Source organism: Amphiura filiformis, chromosome 13 (genome assembly GCF_039555335.1).
Source record: "Amphiura filiformis chromosome 13, Afil_fr2py, whole genome shotgun sequence".
Lineage (NCBI taxonomy): Eukaryota > Metazoa > Echinodermata > Ophiuroidea > Amphilepidida > Amphiuridae > Amphiura > Amphiura filiformis.
In genome coordinates, this window is record NC_092640.1 from 49726288 (window position 1) to 49751670 (window position 25383).

The 25383-nt window shown below is 37.8% G+C and overlaps 1 protein-coding gene across 4 annotated transcripts in view; it reads right to left on the bottom strand.

Moving 5' to 3' along the window:
* Positions 1-25383, bottom strand: part of LOC140168481 (probable tubulin polyglutamylase ttll-15) — a 64856-nt gene that overhangs the window by 32853 nt on the left and 6620 nt on the right. For 2 of the 4 annotated variants that reach the window (XM_072191881.1, XM_072191880.1), the window contains exons 2-8: positions 25112-25303; positions 23687-23866; positions 20912-21037; positions 18814-18901; positions 18276-18511; positions 16816-16897; positions 15147-15270 (exon numbers count right to left, since the gene is read on the bottom strand). In XM_072191881.1, coding sequence (XP_072047982.1) covers positions 15147-15270; positions 16816-16897; positions 18276-18511; positions 18814-18901; positions 20912-21037; positions 23687-23866; positions 25112-25294 — 1019 coding nt within the window. In that variant the 5' untranslated portion in view covers positions 25295-25303. Of the gene's footprint in view, positions 1-9148; positions 9478-9925; positions 10040-11236; positions 11310-12526; positions 12646-13488; positions 13559-15146; positions 15271-16815; positions 16898-18275; positions 18512-18813; positions 18902-20911; positions 21038-23686; positions 23867-25111; positions 25304-25383 lie in introns of those variants that run through there. The other 2 variants (XM_072191882.1, XM_072191883.1) reach the window with 2 other exon arrangements.

The following is a 25383-nucleotide window of genomic DNA, read 5'->3' on the forward strand; positions in this document are numbered from 1 at the left end:
GCAAAATGACCTCAATGCTCTGAATAACTGGAGTAAAACATGGGATATTGATTTTAATGCCAAAAAATGTGTGGTGCTTCAGGTCAAAACTCGTAAACGTCACCATGTTGATCCTGTTGATTATAAACTTGGTAACCACAATTTACTTTCTGTTACTAGTCAAAACGATCTTGGTATCATGGTCACTAATAATTTGAATTGGAAAATGCATATTAATCATATGATTTGCAAAGCTAACCGTATTTTGGGCTTGATCCGTCACACTTGCAATGAGGTAAAAGACCCCCTTACTCGTAAAATTCTTTATTTGGCCCATGTCAGACCTATTTTGGAATACGGGTCAGAAATTTGGAATCCATCTACAAAGGGTCTCATTACTGCCATTGAAAGAGTTCAAAGGCGTGCTACCAGATTTATCCTTCAAAGTTCTGCCCCCTATGAAGAGCGTCTTACAGAACTCAACCTTTCTAGTCTTGAGGACCGTCGCAAGTTTAAAGATAACATCCTGCTCTTCAAGGGTTTACATGGCATGTCTTTTATCTCATTGCAAGATAGAGTGAATTTCCGTGGCACTGAATCCATTTCTTTAAGATCTTCTGACTCACCTACAATTATCCCAAATAAGTGCAATACCAATATTTTCAAGCAGACATTTTTTAACCGTGTGTACAACTCCTGGAACAACCTCCCTGCTGACGTTAGGAATGTTCAAATTTTCAAATATTTCAAATCCGAGATCCTAAATTACTACATCTCAAATTCACCTGTCAGTATCCATAAATAATGTCATCGGGTTTGTTCATAATTCACAATTTGCAAATGTTTCTTCTGTACATGTCCGGAAATGCTTCGGTATGGAGGTCTTAGGCATGCCTCGGTGGCGTTTCGTGCTGCACTGTGGTACTTTCTCAGATTGACGCCACCAACGTCAAGTTCCAGCAGGAATCAGACGAGGAGTGTGAGTGTGATCAGTCAATTTGATATGGTGCTATGTGTGGTGCGGAGCGTCATTGGGGTGTGTAGGGGATCTTTGTGCCGAGGTGTTCTTGGATTTGTGCGGGGGAACATTTGCAAATTGTGAACTTGTCAGTTTACCTACCTTGTGCAATTTCACTAATGTTTATTGAATTATGCGATGTCTTTACGCTATATTTGGCAACTCAATTTTAGTATTATATTGTATTTTAATGTATTTTATAGTGTTTTTTAAATATGCTTATAATTATGTACTGTGTAATTTTAGTTCTTTTATTTTGGTGTGTGTATAAGGGCCCCCATCCAGTGGGCCTGCGTGCCTGTTCGGGGTTGCCCTTTTGCACCACACACCGCATTTTGATATTTTGTGCAATAAAGATATTAAACTAAACTTAAACAGTTAAAGGGCACCAAGCAAAATCGGTCGGAACTCGCAAATATTGATTTTGAGATATAACCTAAGGGCCGGTTCATAGTGAATATTCGAAGGCGAATATTCGGCTTCGAATACTTTTTGGTCGTCAAAATATATGCGGCTTCGAATATAAAACTATGAACTGGAGAAAGATATATTTCTACAATTCACAAGTATTGTCCGTTGACCTAGGTAAGCAAAATTTAGAGAATTTCTTTAACGAAGTCAATACAATAATAGGTAAACTCAATATTGAACCAGTGGCGTAGCCAGGGTTGGGGTGGGGGGGGGGGGTGGGGAGGGGGCAGGGGTCGTACGTTGCTTATGCACGGTGATGAAAGAAAGAATGGAAAATCGTATAAAAATGTTACAAGTTACCGGCCCAACTCAAAACGCATGGCCCAATAAATAATAAATAAATATATAAATAAATAAAAAATAAATAACATAACATAACATAACATAACATGACATGACATGACATGACATGACATGACATGGCATGACATGACATAAGATAACATAACATAACTTAACATAAGATTGAGCGACGACAACTATGACAACCCTCACAAATGTTATATGAGACCACCAACCACATATATATTATTTTGTCGAGTTCAACAAACTAAACTCTCGCAAATATATTTCCGGTGAATCGTTATCATCAAAGTAGTCTTATGATTCATTAAACAACCAATTTTGACATTCGACCGGAACACGCGAATGCTGTTATTTTACCACCAAAAGATACGGAGTCTCGTTCCCAACTTGTTTACATTGCTACAAGTGTGTTTTAAATCACAATTTTTTTTCAAAATGAACTCGCAATTATGGTTAAATACCAATAATAGGCCTGGGCGATACATTGAAATACGACGAGTAACTATTTGTTTTCATGGCATTCGAAAAGACTGCATTAAAGTCGCTGAAATTGATCAAGTTATATAGCCAAGAAAGTACTTTTTAGAGTTTGATGCTTCAAAATGGTACATTTTCTCTCATTATATGACATTTTTGTTGCAATAGTACCAAGATTCATACGCACGGCTTCGGTTTTTAGTAAATATTCGCACTATCATAGTGTAACTTTCAGCTTCGAGGGCGCACTGTCATTTTAAGGTGTTTACGGTTCAGTGCGTTAAAACAAGAAAAGTCTCAGGTCAACCTATGTTGAATTTTTGATAATTTGGCATCAAAATCTTATAGTTTCACCTGATATTAGTGGCATTGAACTGTGAGAGTTCTGAATATGTGAAAATTCCACCCGAAATTAGGCATTTTCCCATTGAAACCCGTGTAATACATAATTAGTGGTATTTAACCTTATAGGGTACCAACGTTCGTGGTTTTGGATGTTCTGCATAATTCATGAAGGGATTCATTGCAAAACGCTATATATCCATCCCTACATATTGCTTATTTTGCATCCTTAATTATTAATTATAATTATGAATATGACTGATAACACCGCATTAGGCCTACATCTTTATTCCGCCCAAAATAACATCATTTAGGCCTATATAGGTGCCAAAAACGCTATTGCGGAAAAGATGACAAAAATGGGTGAACCTCCCTGGGCCAAACATTATTTATGTCCGACAAACCGGGGTGGAGGCATAAATCTGAATTTGGAGGGTTTTTTCTGCATCAGACGATTTAAATAGAGCTACGTTTAAGTGATCTGGAATGAGCGTTTTGAGCGTTTCGACAATATTTTTTGTGGGACATGAGAGCACATCAGACATATAGAATTGCATTCGGAATACGAAGAATGTCTTTCTGATATCAAATAATTTACATTTTTTGAAATGCACGATATAGTACAAATTTTATGACAAATTATTAAAATTTGATATATTTCACATTTTTGATATATAACTGTCCTCGAAGTAAGTTTTATAAATCTAATGATATATTTTTAAAGTGTATGTACCTGGGAGGAAAAGCCGATGATCAATTGAAAATTTTGACCTTTCATATTGAAGATTTTTCACCCAAAAGACCTAGTTTTTTCTGTGTGTGTTTTGGGAAAAAATCCATATCTTCAATACGAAAGGTCAAAATTTGTAATTGATCGTCGGCTTTTTATCCCACCTACATACACTTTAAGTACATATCATCAGATTTATCAAGTTTACTTCGAGTACTATTAAATGTCAAAAATATTAATTTTTAATCATTTGCCATATAATGTGTATTACATTGCGAATTTCAAAAAATCAAAATTATTTGATATCAGAAGGACATTCTTCGTATTCTGCAGAATGCAATTCGATATGTCTGATGTGCTCTAAACTCCCATAATAAATACTGTCCAAACGTCCATACCCCATCCCTTAATATGGAAACATTCACGTGTACATTTGTAGGATATGTTTGTAAGCCTAATCATAATACTTACCATCACTACAGCATTGGAATGCTATTGCCTGCAGGTTAATTTTCATTGGGAATTTTTGAAATAATCGTTCGTCGAACAATATTCAGGTGACCTAGAGCCTTTCACATAAATCAATAGAGGGTATCCGTGTTCTATAAGCTGCATATCCTATCAACGACTGCTATACCTTGTTTAGGACTTTCAAAAGAAGTACCTGCATGTGCAACCATGACTGTTTCAAACTAACCCGCCAAAGTCATGCAGGTAACTTCGAGGTCGTGCATTGAATTGGTTTGAATGAGGAATACCACGGGAACCAGCGCCTTTTGTTAGAAGTCATACATGAGTGAAGTGGATAACCTCTATAGTATTTCGCTATCAGGCGCGCGATATTTAATCCAATTGAACTGTCAATTGAATTGGCGTGTCATCATATTTTATTTGTTGCCGTGTATAATTTGACGTCACAAAAAGTATTTGAAGCCGAATATTCCCCTTCGAATATACACTATGAACCGCATCACATGGTCCTACATATACAATAAAGTTAAATGTATTGCTATTAAAAGCGTTTCGTATTTGACCAATGAGATTTCCCAACGCACCAAAAATCGCCCTTCCTCATGAGTAAAAACCAATCGCTGTCGCTCAGCTCACATGTAGTTTAAGTAAATCTTTAGATGTTATGATGTGTTTAGTTTGAAGTCAGGGATTCAAGGCTATAATACGAGGGTTGGTCAATAATATCCCGCAACCATTATTTATCTCCGCTCATGAATGACTTAGATGACTGTTACTTACGATCAATAAAGTTTGTACCTTTGTCTTTCAAAAGGCACAACAATTAGTATCAGAGTACCTTTAATTACGTAATCTCATTTGCATAAAGTCATTGCTATATGTACACTGACAATATTGTCAACATTGGCGAGAAATTTGAATTGGCTTTGAGGAACGTGTAATAAAAAGAAGCAGAAGTAAGGACCAAAGCAGTTTACAGGTCTTATTTTTGGTATGAGGTAATCTGAATATATTCAATTGATAATTGTGAAAGAAGAAATGTATCCATCAACAGATGAGGAAAGGGACCGTCTTTGAACTTCACCAAAAATAGGCCTATAACAACAAGCAAAAATGGTGTGAAAATCGCGAAAAAAAGCCCACACGGCAGAAGAAAGAATCCAAATTATCTCCAAAATAAAACAAAACCAAATATGGTTATTGGTATGGTATTAGAGATCATAGTCAGGACAATAGAGTTTGTTGCAACAAAAATAAAAATATGCCCATGCGTTGATGGTATGCATTATTGAAAGTACCAAAAATGTATGAAAAAAGTAAAAATTCATCAAAAACGCGCTAAAAATCTGACTAATACAAGGTTTGCGGAACAGTAGCTGTGTGAGTGAATTGCTATACCAAGTCTTATGCTAAAATTAGACACACCTTTCGAAATTCAAATTTCTTATTCAATCCAGAGCCTCTCTATGGTGTGCTACTTTAATTACAAAAACAAGACCTTTTGAAATTAAGGGTTCATTAAGAAAGAAATGTTAACGGTTTCACCACTGGGACCTCCCTTTTTTATAATCAGCAGATACCCAATCAAACCAGGTACCATTGGTTAAATTTTGTCATCGATTAATCTTTCTATCTCTTATTATGTAAAGAACAATGGGTGATAAAGCCTACTCAAAATTGGAGATATTCAACACGATTTCTTTTCTTTAATAAAAATGGTGTATGTCTAAAAAGAGTTCAGCATCATGCCTATGTTATCGGTTTATAAAGCTGCAAAAACCGTGCCAGATTCTATACTTTTATTCTCGAGATATTTGGAATTATGTAACAATACCTCAATTTGGCGCGAGATTTTCTTGACTACTTTTCACCATAAATCACGCAGTGCCCATACGCTATTGTGTTTATGCTAATGTCATTACGTAATCAAGCATTCAGCATTGCTAATACACATTCGTTTTGAAAGACAAAAGTACAAACTTGAATTTAGCGTAAGTAACAGCCATCCAAGTCATGCATGAGCGGAGATACACCATAGTTGCGGGAACTTATTGACCAGCCCTCGTATGATACCCAATGACCTGCTGGATGTGCTACTACTGGAATGAATAACAAAATATAATCTTTAAAATAAAGTTTTAGTTGTTGTTGTTGGGTTTTTTGTTGTTGTTTTTTTTTTGGTTTTTGGTGTGGTTTTTTTTGGGGGGTATTTCTACTACATAGATTTATATTATTTTAGACGAATTGTCTCCAATATATAAAGATGTTTAACGTAAACGTTTTCCCTTTGTTTATCTTTGTTTCTTGTCCACTTCCATTTCAAATCATTTTTTCATGATTTTTTTCGCCAACCAAGTACGCTACGTGCACCAATATTAATCTTCCACACACTTCACGGTTCTTCACGCTTGGTTGATAAGCTCTCGTGATAGATTTCCAAAGGTTTGTTCATGCAGGCGCCTGTGAGCTGCTTCCTAACTCTGGAACAAACTTCAATTATAATAGACCATTTCATATCAAGATCGGAAAAGTTCGGAAAACCGCGCCATTTATTCAGTAAGCTAGGGTGTCAAATTGTGTCCAAACTGGCGGACTAGAAATTTCATTAATTACGTCACGCTTTTGTGCGAAAATACAGCTCATTAAGCCAATGTGAACATGGGGTCATTGCAAGAAATATTTTCCTAGCATATTGAGCTAACACCTCAGCTACTTATTTTTAGTTCCACAGTCAGTATCTTACACAATACTACCACCAACGTGATTGCACGTTGAGTATATATCCTTGGCAAAAGTACCTCCCTCGTCCCTAAATTGATCGTGGAAAGTTTATCCATACTGCAGTTACTGTCCGTTTTCCTATACACAATACATAGTGCTCTCACCATTGACGCGTGACCTCTACAAACAGTGTATGTTATAGGTATATGGGCATTGCCTAGTTAACATCACTGTGTGAAAAATAACCAGCCAATATTTAAACTATTCTCCAAACTTCTAGCAAATATATTTCTCTAACATGACCTAAAATTACAGCTAGGTTAGATGTTCAGAAGGGGTCGCACTTTCGTAGAATATGAGTGAGGGCAAAGCATAGCTAGCTCATAGCTAGCCAACTCCCCGTGTTAATTGAATGGAGATTTGACCGAAAATATTGAGCTATATTGGTAACGGACCGCTCCGTTCTGAAGGATGCCACCAAAAAACGGTACAAGCTACATTTAAACTATTCTATGAAATTCTAGAAAATATAGTTTTGTAACATGTCCTAAATTTTTAGCTAATTTAGGTGTTTGGAGAGGGTCGCAATTTTGTGTTTTAGGAAGGATATGTAAACGACAGATAACATCAAAAATATGAAGAAATTATTTCCAAACCGTGTTAAGTCAACAATTATGTTGCTCATTTTCAAGAATGCTGGTTTACAAAAAGCAGGCCATTGTCTCATTTCGTGAACAAAGGTACACATACCATTGTTTCCTTTCGTTTCCTTTATAATCGGTTACCCAACTGAAGCTATAATACCAGCTTTATTGCGATATCGCACATGAAAACAGACACATGTGCACAACCAGAGAAGATCCGATTTAATCAGTTGAGCTGTTTCAATGAGTGTTATCTTGGTTTAATAGCTTTTAATGGGGTTTAAGTCCTGCAGAGGTCGAGATGAATTCTACTGTAGACATGACTGCATCATGCGTAGTAATGATGCCTGTTACACATTGGAACTTCGCACTGTATATGATGCTGAAGAGGTACTTTTATGCACGCGGATAGGGAACATTGTTTCATTCTTCTGGTTTAATCGGAATCACTCAGTATGAAAAGGTCTGTACTTCTCAAATCGTCGCTGGGTAGGGAAAGGCTTCTGTATTCATTTGATCTTTGAACTCATTACAAAGCATTGCATTTTAACACATAGTTAACCAACCATTAACAATGAAAGAACATTCCTGAACCTCGTTGACTTGGAAATGTGTGCTAAATTGCATTTATTACAGGGTGTCCCAAAATACAGGTCAGGTCGGGGGCATTCGGTGGCTGCGATGTGACCACTGGAACAGGTATGGGTGATATTGATAGTTGGTGGTGCCTTCGACATTTTGAAATAAATAACCACAAAATGACCCCATAGATTTATACAGGGTCAAAAATTGAAAGTGTTTAAATATCGTTTCAAAGTGTATCAAATTATTCGTCTATAACCAAGGTGGCTCCCGTCAGATTCTGACCCACTAGGTCACGAGCACCAGAAAACATCGTGCGGACGCTACTTTTGAGTCAAGTCAAATATTCCTATTTCAGCACCATCTATATAAATAAAAGGAAGTCGCTAAATCTTGTCCAGAAGCAGGCTCCGAGATGCTTTCACTTTCAGCTCTGATTTATTCATAGATCGATCGGGTACATATTGCCATTAAACCATCTGACGTTCATTTTTGCAAAACTATTCAATCACTATGGAAATAACAAAAAAATTGGTCGGTTGCTAGGCCGTTCAGGTCAAGCCTTTGAGGTCAATAACCTTATGGGTCGGGCATGACAGCAAACGCGTCAAATGCAAGCGATGTCCAACACGCGCAGTAAGTGGCGAGTCACGCACCAGCGCGTACACGGTACCATGGTTTCGCGCATGGCGGCGCATGGTATAGACGCACTTAATGTTGGCTTACCGCGCGTTGGGGTGGGTGTGTATGTGACTGACTGCTTCTCTGAGATGAGACAGTGGCGGATCCAGGAATTAGGAGGGATCATTGGGTGTAGGCATATTAAGCTGATGAAAAGGGGGGGGGGTCATTGGGTGACAGATTTGCCAAAAAAGTCCACTTTCCAGAGAGAATGTCAAAATGTAGCCAACAGAGTCGTTCAACTGTTCAGTATCAGGTATAGCCCGAAAAGGTTAAATGTTATAGGGGCGTGGGTGAGCCCACATTAGTGGAACTTGAAAGTCCACATTTTGGAAATTCTGCGGCCCCCGCAAATAAATCCTGGCTATAATGTAGGCCTAGCTATTAACAACACGGGCTCGCTTAAAATATTTTGCTGCAACTTTTAAACATGTTGCTATACAAGTTTAAACGTTTTCTAGCAACCTCTTCTAACATTAATGTTTTATGTGTTGGGATAAAGTTAAAATTCAACCATTTTGTCACGAGCTGTTTCAACTTGAAAGAAATCTGAGGGATTGAGTGAGTAACAACATTGACACAGGTCTGGATATTCACTTAAAGGTTAGGTTCTTTAATATGACAGGAACTAACTAACATTATGATTATGAAGCTAACATGATCATTACTATATGGATGAATAATCTACACCAAGACACCATGATTAACATCACCGTTTACCATGTTTACTAACCACTCCCGTTTACTAACCGCTCCCGTTTACTCAACTAGCGGGGACCCGCGCGAAGCGCGGGTCACCCGCTAGTACTATATAAAGATGTTTGATGTGACAGATTTCCCTTGTGTTGTTCTCTGTTTTTCGTCAACTCAGTGTTGCCTTCAAAGCATATTTTGAAACGATTTCTATAGCTGGCCGAGTAAATGTACCCAAGAAGTCGCTACGTGCACCAATATTCATCCTCCACACACTTCGCTGTTATCCAAGCTTGGTTGATAAGCTCTCGTGATAGATTTCCAAAGTTTTGTTCTCGAAGCTTGTTGGCTGCTTCTTGGCCCTGGATAAAAAGAGTGTTATTTTTAAGTAATCGTTGGCGAAGATATTCCAGATATAGATGGAAGTTTCTAGTCACATAATATATGCACTCATTTCTATCATTTTCCCCCGTCTGACCAGAAAAAATCAGTGATTTACAACATTTTATTTTTTCAGGAATCGAAACTACCACTACCAAAACAAAATTTGATCCCAAAGAGTGAGATTGCATCCAAACACCGCGGGAAGTACAGTGGAGCAGATCACTGGTGATCAAGCCATCAGCCTGGATGGCGAAAGCTCAAGTCGTGTGAGTAAATAATTTTTGGACTTGTCAAACAAATTAAATTAATCTTATCAACAATCATATTGATGCATAATATTATGTTTACGAAAGTTCATAATTTACTTTAGGTCTAGGGTGTACTCTCCGACCAGCGACTGTAGTATGAAACAAGTTTATCGCTTACCAACGGTTTCGGGTGTACTCTCCGCAGACCAAGTCTGTTAACATGCTCCATGTATGATGTTCGTAACATTTGTTTTATCTCATCCGGTAGACATTTTGAACATAAGTAGCATTCCTATACATGAACAAAGAATATAGTATCAATACTTGCAAACACCTGATCACTTTATAACATTTCTTATATCTGTCAGTTTTGGAATACACTGATAGCCAGAATGGAGTCAAGTGACTCTATAAGTGGAGTAAACTAGTACTGACTCTGCATTGGTGTCACCTGATTATCACAGGAGAGTCAGTTGACTCTAACTGTGGGGTCAATTGACTCTACATTCAGAATCGTCAGACTCTGTAATTGCTTGGCTCTTGACACCATGGAATGTATATTCTCCCATTCCAAGGGAATGGTAGTCAAGCCGCATTTTCTCCATCGTGTCGTCTGACAATCGCCAATGGCGTGAACTTAGAGTAAAGCTCCTCTTCTGGTAGGTACTATACTTTGAAATTTTATCTTGATGTACATCTATGTGTATCAGTATTTTGTCTTTTTTCGGACAGTCGGAGTGACCTTGTAATGGAGTCATAATGACTCTATTAATGGAGTCTGGGTTACTCTAGGAGCAGAGTCCAGCCAATACGCGACTCTATGTCTAAAATGACTCTATGTTAGGAGTCAAATGACTCTTGTGTAGAGTCATCAACAGCGACTCTTCAGCAGAGTCAAGAAATTTATGACTCTTCAAGGGAGTCAAATGACTCCCAATATGGAGTCATTCAAGTCGCAGAGTGGCTGGACTCTACTTTTAGAGTCACCTAGACTCCAGTTTGGCTTTCAGTGTAGTTTACTTTCTGCTACAATTATCCCAATGAGTGTTAAGTGTTCGACCAGCCAATACTGAGTGGAAAGAATTGTGATGTATTATTTTAGATTAGATGTTATAGGTTTTTAGCAGTCTGTATTAGGCACTCATTTTAGTTTGGTCCTCTATTGACATCGGTGCCCCGATATATACCGATAGCTCTTTCTATCATAACCGGCATAGTGCTATAACACTATATAAATGTTTATTATTATGGTCGATACGTTCCTTATCTCCAGGGTACGATAGAAAGATCTATTGTACATAACGGGCGAACCGATAGTGCTATAGGGCCAAACTATAATAAAAGACAGAATTAGAAAGACCAGTTTGCGTATGACGTCCTGCCTACCAGACCAAAATGCCGTACTGCGCATGTAAGGCACAACATCTTTTTAGTCCTATAGCGCTATCGGTGCGTAAATGCACTATACCTTAAATATAATCTAATTTACCTTTAGTTCACAGGCTTTACAAATTTCTGTAAAACACACTTTAATATCAACGTTGATGTCTTTATCTCGTATGCTTCGTATGAAATATAAAAAAAGATAAACAAATTAGCGTTAACCAGGGTTTCAAATGTGATCTTACCAGGGTTTACAGAGACTTTTTCCATTCAACTTCCAACGTGAGATAGCCTTTTTAGATTAACTTTGTCATACATTTTTAGAAAAAAGGGTTTTAAAATCTTTTCTTTATATGGAAATGTAACGAACCAAAAAAGTTTCTAAAAGGGTTCTTTCATTTTAAAGTGTTAGTTCATAGTGTTAGCATAGTGAAGTTAGAGATTACACTATAGAGAATTAACAACGTGGATACAAAAAATACTGACAAATTTGTATTCCAACTACCGTATTGGTAATCTGTGTATTGGAAACCTGTGTAGTATAGAGTTATTTAATAACGTGCACCAAAATGGGCACTATAATACTGACCCGTCCGTTGGTTTCCAGCTACCGTGTCGTCGATAGCCAATCATTTCAAATATTGATTTTTAGTTTTGGTTTTGGTTTTGGTTTCGTGGTTTCCTATTACCCCCCCCCCAAGCTCATGGCCGACATCATTATCGATATCTTTGTTACCCTTTGTAGAAAGCATTTTCGGTTTTCATTTCAGTTCGTTACATAATCGAAAAACCGCATAATATCAGGTGTGAAGATACCTTGATCAAAGTATACATACGAAGTTTTTTTTTTCAATTGTGCAGTGCAGTTGACACTTGGAAGAGGCAAGAGGAGCTTATATAGGTGGGGCAGGGGTAGCCTAGGTAAGATGCATGGGTTGTTCGTACCGGGAACAATACAATCATATCATCTCCATCATCTTTTCTCTACCCCCATACTCAATATACGCGCATGATTTCTAGGCCTCGGGGCCGTATAACTCGAGGTGTAATTATACGGTGATATGAAAGTAGGCCACCTACGACAGACTTCGTTAAAAGCGTCTCTGAAGTAAGACTAATTTAGATTTGATAGAGCATAAATATCCGATGATAATTATGCTTTATAACACAACAGGCCATTATATACTTATATTGCAGACCAGTTCTGCTCCACTTTTTTTTATTTTTCCCTGATTTTTAATTTCCCTGATTCTTTTTAATTTCCCTGATTTCTTTTAAATTATTTTTAATGTCACTTTTTAATTGTCGTGATTTTTGGTCTCTGAACAAAAGAGAAACCAAAACTTATAATTTGAAACGAGGGAACGTGTACTAACGTGGGGACTGTAATACTGACCCGTTGGTGTTCCAACTACCGTGTCGGTAACCTATTGTAGTAATAGTGTTAAAGATGGTGTTATAATTCTTGGCTCGAGCCAAGAAATGTGAAGTCATCAGGTTTGGTGACATATTTGCCTGAAAAAGATAAAATCAAAATGGACTGATGTACAGTAAGTTGAATATATCATAATCATAGTTATAGTCTGGTTGTTGACACTGACAGCGGAGGCCGCTCTTACCCGGGGCTGGAGAATAAATGAATTTTGCCGCCCCCTTTTCAGCCCGAAAAATAAAATGATGGTTTGAAAAGGTGAAAAGCAAAAAAAAAAAAAAAAAAAAGACACCATCAACCTGAAAACGAAACAAAAGTTTTTCCATTTCTCATTATTACTAGTTTATATAATACTTCACTGGGAAGGCAAATTCACTTTTGCCAAGTCAACGTGAGATGAATCCACACAACAAGTTACACTCTGTGTGGAACAAAGTCAATCCATACCCCATTTAACAATATAATCAAATTAGGGGCTAAGAAGCGCGTACCCAAAGTACACCGCAATAAACCTTCACAGCCCTCAGGAGTTACTCTTTGAGTGTTAATCTGCAATATCGAGACAGTCAGCAGAAATGTCTTTGTACAGATGTTGTACAATTTATTTTCACGATAAATTATAAAAATAATTACTCTACGCTTGGGGTCGAACTCGTGCCTTATTACACATAATCGTACAATAGCAATTGCGCTTATCCAGTGGAAATCCTACACACCCTATGGAAGACATATCCTTAATCCATGGAGTGTGAATGTCAAATGGGTATCCCTGAATGTGATAGTCCATTTGAAATTTACACTACATGTGTGGAAGGTTAACGTTATGCCTTCCAAAGGGGGTATGTATTTCAGTTAGAATAGCGTATTCCATAACAGCTGTTAACGTATGTACATCTGCCATAACATTAATACCGTAGTCACCGTACCTCAATCAAGTAGACTTTCATGTTCTCATCTATAATGAAGTCCCACCTCGTCACTTCGAAAAAGCTTGAACTATATTGGTATTGGTTGAAAAAGAAGAAAAAACTTCAATTAAATTTTACCATTGTACACACACCTTTGTTCTTGACGCAAATCATTCTGTATTTAGTGACTATCAATTTTCGACCATACGGATTTGAGGTATAATGCTCATCTTTTACATTTACTGCATGATTTCCATGATATAGCCATATCCGCTATTCCTAAGGGTCGCTAGTCCCATAATTGAAGACAGAGCTAAAAAAAAAAAAGACGTCATCTGACGTCATTTGTCAATCAAACTTGAGCACGGTGTTGTGATGATAATTTGCTAAACGCGGAGGTACAACCTGACGCCTTATTGTTAAGTTTGCAACTTCAAACATTCAAACCATCTCCAAAGCTAGGTCTTTATAGTATGAAGCATTCTTTCCCGAAGGCACCATGTCAACAATGCCTGTAAAAGTTGCTTTTTGCCTTGTAAAAGTACGTTTTCGCCATGTTGTGCTATTTTCCTTTCCTTCGATCGACACCAAATAAATCGACATTCCTTTTACGCGTTGTTAACCAATCACGGATCGTAGGGAATTTGATTGACAGTGACGTCAGATGAAAACTAGTCTTCAATAATACCCAAATCTTTTACTCTTACACAAATCCAAAACATTTCCCTAGCCCTAACCATAACCCCTACTCTAATGCTGGTTTCATACTTTCCTGCTGCTTGCCACTATGATAATGATTTTTCTTCACTGCACACTCGCACCAGAAACGCTAGCGGTGACCAGCGCGCTGCAGCGGCAAGCCGATATATCGATCATTCCACCGCTTTGCCCAAGCAGCAGCATCGCTAGGAGTTCAACCTAAGTCAACTTGAGAGTGATGCCGCTCTGAGGTATGAGAACATGATACGGTTTTTGACGATGCTGAGCAGCAACATTGGCTTTCATGGCTGGGGACTAGCGCCTGTACGTTAAAAGGCACTGACAGTATTTGATAGACAAATTACAATTGGAAATCAGAATATCTTTTGAGCTATTCCATTTGAAAAATATACACCCCATGTTGAAGACATGATCTTAATCTCCCATACAGGAAGTGCGGATTTCAATTGGACTGCCCCCTTCAGGTAGCTCATTTGAATTCACACCACCTGTGTGAAAGATTATGTCTTCCAAAAGGGATGTATGGGTTAAAACGGCAACCATGGTAACATTACCAAATACATCTGGTTGATTGAAGTAAATTTGATTGATTGAATATATAAAAAACATAAAACATAACTAAAATAAATAAATAGATTTGATTGATTAGAATAAATTTGATTGATTGAAAGAAAAAAATATGATTGATTGTTTTAAAGCAATTTGAAATCACTGAATATCCTATGAAAATAAATCAATCTATTATTTTCTTAAAATTGCAATATTTTTGTATCTAACCTATTCTAATTTGACAATTAACTATAATTTGAGGTAAAGTAACCATACACCCTAATTTTAATAATAATAATACATAAATAAATAAATAAATCCGCATTTTTTCATGTAGGTTTTCACGCCACCTACAGAAGCAAAATAAAATGTTTAGCCTTAAATAAAGTATGTTTTGGAACACTTACTAGTTTCCAAACCGCTTATTCCCATTTATAACGTTTCCAAGTATACCACGTCTGTTATACACTACATCATGTACAGCGTCAAACACTTGCTCTCTGATGGATTGAACCTTAGATTGCTCAACTCCTGAAACCAATGTACAAAATATAGTCGAAGACAGAAATTAATAGACTACGTGCGTTTGCCTGAGAAGTTTGGTCTTAGTAATCGGAAACTTTCCTTCCTGAGGACACCATTGACGGTCGATCCAAATATCGAACAAAATTGTTTCTGGTGCCTTGGTTAATGTTGAATCTTGATGAATTATTGAGCATTAGAACATACAATGAGCTAATAGACTGCCCAGGGCATTTTTTCCCTCGTGTAATTATATGAACCGATTTAAAGGGTTTTTTATTTTGAGTGCAAAGAAGCAATTTAAAATACCAACAAGAACATATAACCATGATAATCAGAGTCTAGAACATAGTGAAATTGTTGTGAACATAGCTTGCTGCAAAAATGTTAGCGCCTAGAGTGCATAATGTTATGTTAACACGACCTATCCACCTGTTAATGACATATGGTGTGAATACACCAGTAGCAATTCTAGCTGACAGCTTTCAAAATTTGCTTCAAAACTTTTACGGATATGAACGCTTCAAGAATATGAAGAAGACATTTGACCTGACCCCTGCAAAACCTTCCTAAATGTTTCCCTGGTCATGAAATTTGTTGTCACCGAGATTAAGCCCCGTACCCCTTACAGATGTCCAGAAAAAGCATTTCAAAGATTTGGGTCCTTTAATAACCTTTGACACCAAAGCTGTGAATACGTAAAGGCACACCGTAAAAACAATGCACGTGTGTAAGTGGCATCGTGATATCATGATATGTTGTTGATTGCAGAAGAAGCAGATTGACAGAAAGAAAGAAGAAAAGAGAGAAAGAAATTAGACAAATACAGTAGACAGCCTTACGACTGTCTTAAGATAATAATAATAATAATAATAATAATAATAATAATAATAATAATAATAATAGAGGGCACTGCTGAAAAATGTAAATGTCACCAAAGTTCATCATTACAAACATGAAACATCATGAATGTAACTTGGTAAAGTTGTAAAATTAACGTTTTTTGTGAAATTGTTATGTATTGTATTGAAAATTCACACACAAATGTCCAGTTTTCTCAAAATAACCAAAATGTGGGATAGGTCGTTTTTATATTGAGCCCCTCAATTATAATTATAATTATAATTATAATTATAATTATAATTATAAAGTATATATTTAATACTCACCTAGATCTGAGAGCAAATGAGCAATCAAAGCTTGCCTTCTTGAATAGCCTGTGTGATCAAAGAATCTTCTTACTCACCTAGATCTGAGAGCAAATGAGCAATCAAAGCTTGCCTTCTTGAATAGCCTGCGTGATCAAAGAATCTTCTTACTCACCTAGATCTGAGAGCAAATGAGCAATCAAAGATTGCCTTCTTGAATAGCCTGTGTGATCAAAGAATCTTCTTACTCACCTAGATCTGAGAGCAAATGAGCAATCAAAGCTTGCCTTCTTGAATAGCCTGCGTGATCAAAGAATCTTCTTACTCACCTAGATCTGAGAGCAAATGAGCAATCAAAGCTTGCCTTCTTGAATAGCCTGTGTGATCAAAGAATCTTGTTACTCACCTAGATCTGAGAGCAAATGAGCAATCAAAGCTTGTCTTCTTGAATAGCGTGTGTGATCAAAGAATCTTCGCATGGGTTCAAACTGTAAAATATGTTTATTCATAATATTTGCTCTTATTTGGCAAAAACGTGATATTCTTATTTATCAAATATTAATTTTTTCATAAATAGATTATAGTCAAAATGGTGGAAATCGAGATAGGCAAAATGCCTATAAATTGGGACAATTTTGCCCTAAATATTGAGTTTATATTCTGACCCGAATGACAAACAAGGGGATGGCAAATCCCAAGTTTGGGGGAAAATGTCCCTACCTCATTGGCGCCGTCACTGCATATTATAGCGTTCATTCTTCATGACAGTGGCGTATTTTCCCGATTTGTGAAGTTATATCTTTCTTGTTTTGTATTGTATATAACGGAATTATTAATAATTTTCCTATCATGAGTAACCTAACTTTAAGGGGGTACTACACTCCTATGGCAAATTTGTGACTATTTTTGCATTTGTCTCAAAAATAATAACACACTGGTAATAACAGTATATTATTGGGGCAATGAGTCCAATTACTACACTGAAATTTCAGTGACTCAAGACAAGCAGTTCAGTTTATATGATAGGAAATGAGGTACATCCCAGCGGTACCTTATTTATTATCATAAATAATGAACCGCTTATCTTGGATCATTAAACGTCCAGTGTAGTATTGGATTCCTTGCCCTGTAATATACATAACTTTTGTTACCAGTGTTTTATTAATTTTGGAGAAAATGCAAAAATCCGGGGGGGTCACTCGCATTGCGGCCTGTACACCATCCGCGATAATCAACTTTCGAAAAGCACCCTAAACAAGGATTTAACCCTTGGCTAAAACGATACCCTAAACAGGGATTTTATTCCTTGCATCCAATTTCATACCCTAAATTTCATTTCCGCGTATTAGCAATTGCAATTTTGCTACCCTATTCCCAATATTTCTTGTTTTTGACACCCTAAACGCGTTACGCGCGTGTCGTGCCTACCCACGAAAAACTACCCTTTTTACGCGTTATCATTATCGCGGATGGTGTACAGGCCACAATGGGAGTGACCCCCTGGGGCAAAAATAGACACCAATTTATCGAGGGGTGTAGTACCCTTAACAGTACAAAATATCAAAAACCTTAATTCATGGAGCATCTGCAAGCGCGGGTATCCCACGTGATGCGATTGCGTCATCGGGTAAACAGAAATATAAGGGCACGAAAAGCTTGGCCAGCCAAGAAAGACCCCCGTGGCAAGGTGTGGCCGTGTCTGACACCAGAGGGGTTTCTAGTTCAAAACCGCACCCAAGAAATTAAATGTTCCTTCTTCTTATTTTCTACCTTCTTTCCTTCCCCCTTGCCAAAAAACACCTAGTTAACACATTACGCGTTTTGTGGAGAAGAGCACACATTAACCCCTTTAAGTCTTATACTTACTTCAAACAAATTATTTGATCCTGAATTGGTAATGAACGTCTCAAAATCACTATAATTTACGGGATGATATGGTTTGTTTGCGATCCTGACCATCCATCCATTGTCTAATGTATACACCCTCAACGGCGAAACAGATGTGATAATCACCATGACGCCCAAGCTGATCACATGACCGTAAAGAAGAAACTGATTGTGAATAAATGTTTGGATAATTCCTTCACTGTCAAGGTCAATCTCTGGAAGAAATAATATAAATTATAATAACTATAATTAACTACTGATTATGTAAACGCTATTTGCAATAATTATGGTCCCTGGGAAAAGTTTTGGGGCAAGTTTTTTGTTTGTTTTAGCAAGACAAAAGGGGGAGGGCATGCAAATTTTGGTAGGTCGATTACATTTATTTATACATGTAGGCCCATATATCACATATATAATGCAAGGAGATTTACAATACGTAATGGAGTTGCGAAGTATTATAGCAGTCTATGGTTAAATATAGGAGCCAAAAATCTTTTCCTACTTTATGCCTATTTACCGTGTGTGGCCTTCACAGTAACGTTCCTGTGCGATGACTTTTTCTCGACCCATACCTGCTCCTTCTCACGATTTTTGATTTTGCTTACCTAATAACGATACATACAAAAACTCTGCATGGTTATCAATAACTAGTGTGCAAAATGTCACAGGTCATTGTGCTATTGTTGAAATGCGCGCGGCCTACGGGGAAAAAGGCTTTTATCATTAATGTACTGATATATCCGGCAAATCGTAAAATAAAGTAGAAAAGGTTCTTTTTCAGATCCAATTATTCTGGTACTTACTCAGAAATATTTCAATTCCTATCAGGAATCTTGATCACTCTGTTGTGGTGTTTCTAGATGTTTGATGAAACGGCAACACTGTTTGGTCTTGATGACGTTTCCAAACTTCCTGGTTGCCGTTTGTTGATGAGTTGATCGTAGATCTTGTCTAGTTTGTAAGCCCCCTCGTCTTTGTTCATGGTGTTATGCCCCTACTTCTTATCCAGATTGCCTCCTTCAGCCAGCGTGTTGTTTTGTCTGCTTCTTGGTCAATGATCTGTGCCTCCTCCCACCCAATTACGTGATTTTTTGCTGCTACATGTTCTGCTATTGCTGATTTATGAATTTCTGATCAATTGTAAGCCGACGCTCTGGAAGAGGTACGTAGATGACGTACTAGAGATCATCAAGCGTGGGGAAGTGGATAATTTAACAGAACATCTCAACCAAGTGGATCCAACAGGAAGTATCAAGTTCACGTACGAGGAGGAATCGGATGGCAGCATACCATTCCTAGATACTCTCATCATCAAGAAACCCGACGGCACGACCAAGCTCTGCATATACAGGAAACCGACTCACACAGACCAATACTTACAGTTCCAATCCCACCACCCACTTCATCAGAAGTTAGGCGTAGTGCGAACCCTGCTCGACAGGAAGGATAGTATAGTCACCGAGCCAGAAGACCGGCAAAAAGAGGAGTCGCACATCAAACAAGCACTCGCAACGTGCGGATACCCAGCATGGACCATCAACAAGGTGAAAGAAGGAAAAGAGAATCCAAAACCAAAGAGAAAGCCTTCCAATGACAGTAAAGAAAAGAACAAAGGTTTTGTGGTCATTCCCTATGTTGAGGGATTGTCAGAACGTGTTTCCAGGGTTTTCAAGAAACACGGGTTTTCCACTTGTTTCAAACCCCACCGCACACTACGAAACCTACTTGTACACCCTAAGGACAAACGCGACCCATTGCAGACAGCAGAGGCTATTTACGAAATACCGTGCCAAAACTGTCCCAAAACATATATTGGTGAAACAGGTCGTTTGTTCGGTACAAGACTTTCAGAACATAAAACAGAAACTGAGAAAGTGAGTGCAAAAAGCTTTACTAGGGCTCAAAGAAAAGTCTCAACATCAGAAATTCATAAATCAGCAATAGCAGAACATGTAGCAGCAAAAAATCACGTAATTGGGTGGGAGGAGGCACAGATCATTGACCAAGAAGCAGACAAAACAACACGCTGGCTGAAGGAGGCAATCTGGATAAGAAGTAGGGGGCATAACACCATGAACAAAGACGAGGGGGCTTACAAACTAGACAAGATCTACGATCAACTCATCAACAAACGGCAACCAGGAAGTTTGGAAACGTCATCAAGACCAAACAGTGTTGCCGTTTCATCAAACATCTAGAAACACCACAACAGAGTGATCAAGATTCCTGATAGGAATTGAAATATTTCTGAGTAAGTACCAGAATAATTGGATCTGAAAAAGAACCTTTTCTACTTTAATTGAACTATGAACGATCCTGATGAATCTGTTTCAAGAGAAAAAAAAAAAATCGTAAAATACTTTAGATATAGCGCTGTGTTCGTCGGGCAGAAAGAATCAGAATGGTCGACTGCAGATCCGTCGTATAACTTTTTTTTCAATGGGAAATGAACTTTGCTATGCTGCTTGGATGATGTCACGGTAAGGTTAGTTAGGGTTAGGGGTTGGTTAGGGTTGGGGTTAGGGTTAGTGTTAGGGAGCGTGTTCCGACGGATCTGCACTCGACCGGCCTCGAATTGTGTCCATGTAGAAAGTGACATAAAAGGCAACACTTACTTCATCTATAAAACTCTTCCTATCATCGGGCATCTTGTATGTCTTTGGTATGTATTTGCTGACAGGTGACGCGGTGTTGAGGACAGCTTTAACGCATATGCTAGCTATTCCTGGAAAATGATTGATCTGAAAAATACAATTCATGCATTTAGGAGTATATATATTATTTTTACAGTTGAATACCTGAATATAACTTGATTTAAATCAATATTTTGACTAAACTACATGTACATTACATTGTTGCTAGGTAATGATATGCTATATCTTGTGTATATACAAGGTGTCCCATAAATATGTTGCATGTAGAAAATAAACCGCATTTTGTGATGGTACAACAAAACAATGTCATTAACAGATACCTAACCATCAAAATATCGCACAACGAAAGTTGAACACAAGAACACCTTTGTTTTCTTTTTTTTTTTTCTTTATTACTTTTTATGTTTCTCTTTTTTCATTGTTGAACTTATTACACAAAAGAAACATATGAACAAATTAAATACTGCTTTATTATATTGCTTCTGATAGCCTACAGTGTTTAACTCTTCCTGTACATATGGGACCTACAGCTTTACGTTACTTCCGAACCACGACACGTCGAACATTCACTATCTATATCTGTACGTGCTAAGTAGTGTATGTGGGTTAGAAGAAATTCTAAAATTGTATTCTGTAAAGTAACTGAACACAATTGTGGGATTTTCGACCTTATTGAGAAAGGAAAAGATATCTCAGCTAAGGCAATCCCAAGGCCCAAACTCACGCCTATCGTGTTCTCTCGGCCGACAGCGCAACGCCTTAACCGCTCGTCACTATGAAAAGGTTTGACCAGGGGGATGAGACTGCATAGGGTTAAATGTCGGGATCTACGTCACAATTAGAGAAAAGATGAGGTCCGACCAACGGCCATTTGCGGAAGTAAAAAGTCACGTCTATGACATGTACGATAGAAAGATGATTAATGCCCTGCATATTTAATGCCTCATCAGTTACTTGGTATTACTGATTTACTATATATATAGAATAGTTCTTATACGATATTTTAATATTTTATCATGCATGTATTGATACATTGTGGAGCAAATATTTATTAAAAAATCTTCCAGGGTCTATGATAAGACCGATGTGCCTACTAAGCATGCCGGGAAATAAACTGACCTATGTCAATTCAGATCGTAGAGATGAGGTCCGACTTGTGTGAATCGTGACCTTTTTCAGTCGCTATTCCCGGAGAAGTTCCCTGGTTTGACTATAAAAACGATTCTCTTATAAATAAATCAACGCAATTTTCCACCTCGATACACCCGAGTACACAAACATTTCCAGCACAGCGAGAATGAGCGAGTCTAGACTCCACGCAGTCTGTGTAGCATAGCATTATAGAGAGCTGTGTGAGATCTAGCTGGAAAATATGCCCCTGTGATGGGTTTTTGTCAAAACCTCACTTAAGTCTTATACTTACTTCAAACCTACCTCAAAAGCTAACACTTCCCCTTAAAACACTTTTTGACAAAAATGCAGGTGTTAAATGTGATGCGATCAAGCAAAATCAGTCGGAACTCGGAAATATAAAATTTTCAGTTTCTTATAGGATAGGAAAAAGCATTTACAAAGCTGTATTTTGCAGAAAACTTCATCGAAATTGAACAACCAGTTTCAAAGATATGAGCAACTAAAGAGTTTCCAAAACAAGAGGAAACAAAAGGAAATGTTTCCTTTGTTTGGCTACATCTCAAAATCAATATTACCGAGTTCCGACTGATTTTGTTTGATCGCATCACAAATGTCAAAACCTCAAGTGTTCCTTACAATATTTTTCAAATTCTATGTTATTATAATGAAAGAGCACACATATATGTGACCATCCATCACAACTGAGCCCGGATGTCGCCAGTGCCACTATTGAGATATGCTCTATTGAACTTAACAATAAACAGCAGGAAACAAAGGATTTATTGACTGTTTTACTGATTTTTCAGTACTTAAATGTCAAGTACTATAGACATGATATACATAATTTTAAAGCTAATTTCAAGCAAAATATTTTGGTTGAATATCTCAAATGATGATTGGCGACTTAAGGGCTCAGTTGTGCTGGATGGTCATATATTGTCCATTATACTAGCGTCAATAGAATGCGCAATGGCCAATTCTCTTAATTAAATTACAAAGAAAGAGAAGGAGGGAAGAGACGGACAGACTACAAAGAGAAGAACTCGAGAGGAGAGAGTAGAGACCGGAGAAGAAACGGGGAGACGGTGTATCGATGTGGAAACTGTGCGCATGATGGTTTATAAGAGAATCGTTTTTGTATAGAAACATTTCTATGTGTACCTGGGTGGAGTGAAGCTATTGGAAATAGAGCTCAAGATCTCATATATCTTGCTCAAGGACGCAACACACTGGGCTCGAGCCTGAAACCTTTCGATTATGAAGCTCGCGCTCTAATCACTGGGCCACCGTGCTTCCCTTACTTTTTAGAAAGGCTGGGTATGATTAATTTGCCATAGGTGCCCCCAAACTATGGAATGATCTCCCCCACTGAGGGTAGAGTACCTGTGTCACATAAAGCGGCCTGACTTTCCGATTTTCGCTTTCATTTTCGTAAGTGGAGCACTCTTCTCTCTTCATTTTTTGTCAGGGGAACACTCCGCCTCACATGCATCACCCCCTTCCCCACCCGGCTAATTACGCTACTGCGGGTACCCCAAGACAGGTGATGTCTCTTTGTGTTTCCATTGACGACTATAAAAATACGCTCTGTTTAATACATACCTTTACATTGTGTTTCGGATTGGTGAAGAGTTCCACTATCTTGTCATGACGAAAGGGGTAAGTATGAGTCCACACAATATCACAATTGTCTGGTTTAGTATCTTCGTATGATCGGTGTGTACGAAACCCTAGTCTTGAAAACGTGTCCATTGCTAGCTGAATTCCGGTTTGGTATCGTTTCTGAGAAAAGTAAAATACAAAGTATCAGAGACAGCCATATGCAGTGATCAAAACCAATTAATGGTAGAGATATATTGAAACACCCAGGGCTAAGAAGAAAATGTTCTTGTATAAGAAAGAAGATGTTGAAGGTCTTTTGAAGGGGATCAGGGAGATGAGTGGTGATTTTGTGAAAAAAACATCTGTGAGATCATTTAAAACCATTGGGCTGAATTCAAGGAACGTGTCTTGCTTACTGTCAACAACAATGCCCTCAAAGAAACGGAAGCTGCCTTCAAGGAAATTAGAAGTAATATTAAGAAGGACACTAGAACGAGGAAAAGGAACTTCATACAAGACACCACTTTTAAAGTTACATCAAATTCATGAAATCTGATAACAGTGGAATCTAGTCTCTGAGAGATATGAACATCGACTTGTATTGGATAACAAAGGGAAGGCACAATGACTCAAAACCAAATTCCACTCTGTCTTCACTGAGGAACCTCCTGGTGTTGTACCGGGACCACCATCTTTGGACATCCCGAAGATTTGAAACTTTTAAATAAGTGCTGGTTAATGGTGTCACATCCATTGTATAGGCATGTACACGCCCATATAGAATAATGTTGACAATAAAGAATCGTGGTATTGCTGTCAATGCAGCATTTCCGACTATGCCTTTGTAATTTGGAAGATTATTTCAAGCTATGGGGCCAGCCACTGATAAGATCCTGTCTCCAGCACATTTATGTGTCTTACCCCACGCGAGTTTTTTTTTTCACCTCCTGACAGTCTTTAATGTACAGGGGACAGAGTCCATTTAGTGACTTATACACACACACATTTATAACTCCATACAGATCGCTTTCAGAGACATCATTGTGGTGATTCAGCATGGGTATGTAAGGACATTGGAAATATTGTCTAGTACATCATATACATCATTATTACAATAGTAGATCTGGACCTCTTGGGAGATAAATACTTATGTATTGAAAGAGCTTACCAGAATAAAGATAGATTGAATGAATGAATGAATGAATATTCTGTGCAAAAATTGTCAACCTCATTACGAATGGTTTCAACCTTATTTATAAAGATTTCACCAAACTGACTGTGAAGAATTGGGTGTTCTGCCTAAATATTAATCAAAATTACAAACGTGATTGTATTCAATCTATGAGTACTTTTAGAGCGACTATGCATAACAATAGAGATTGGTCACTGTCATACTGAGTGCCATGTATAATAGTCCACGCATACCTCTTCATTCCGTGATATTCCTAAGATGACTACCGGTCGACGAGGTAACGTGCATGGGAACGTTGAGTGAACAACTACGCAGTGACTCTCTTCAGATTGCAGGAGATACAAAAAGTAGAGCTGCATGGAAATTGCTATTGCAAGTGTGCAAGTGACACCTTGTCGAGCCATCTTATACTTCATTTTGTCATTCTGCGAAAAATTGCAATAAACATGATAAATGAACAGATGATAGTCGACCATCGAGTTCAAATGAACCTCATTTAACGCAT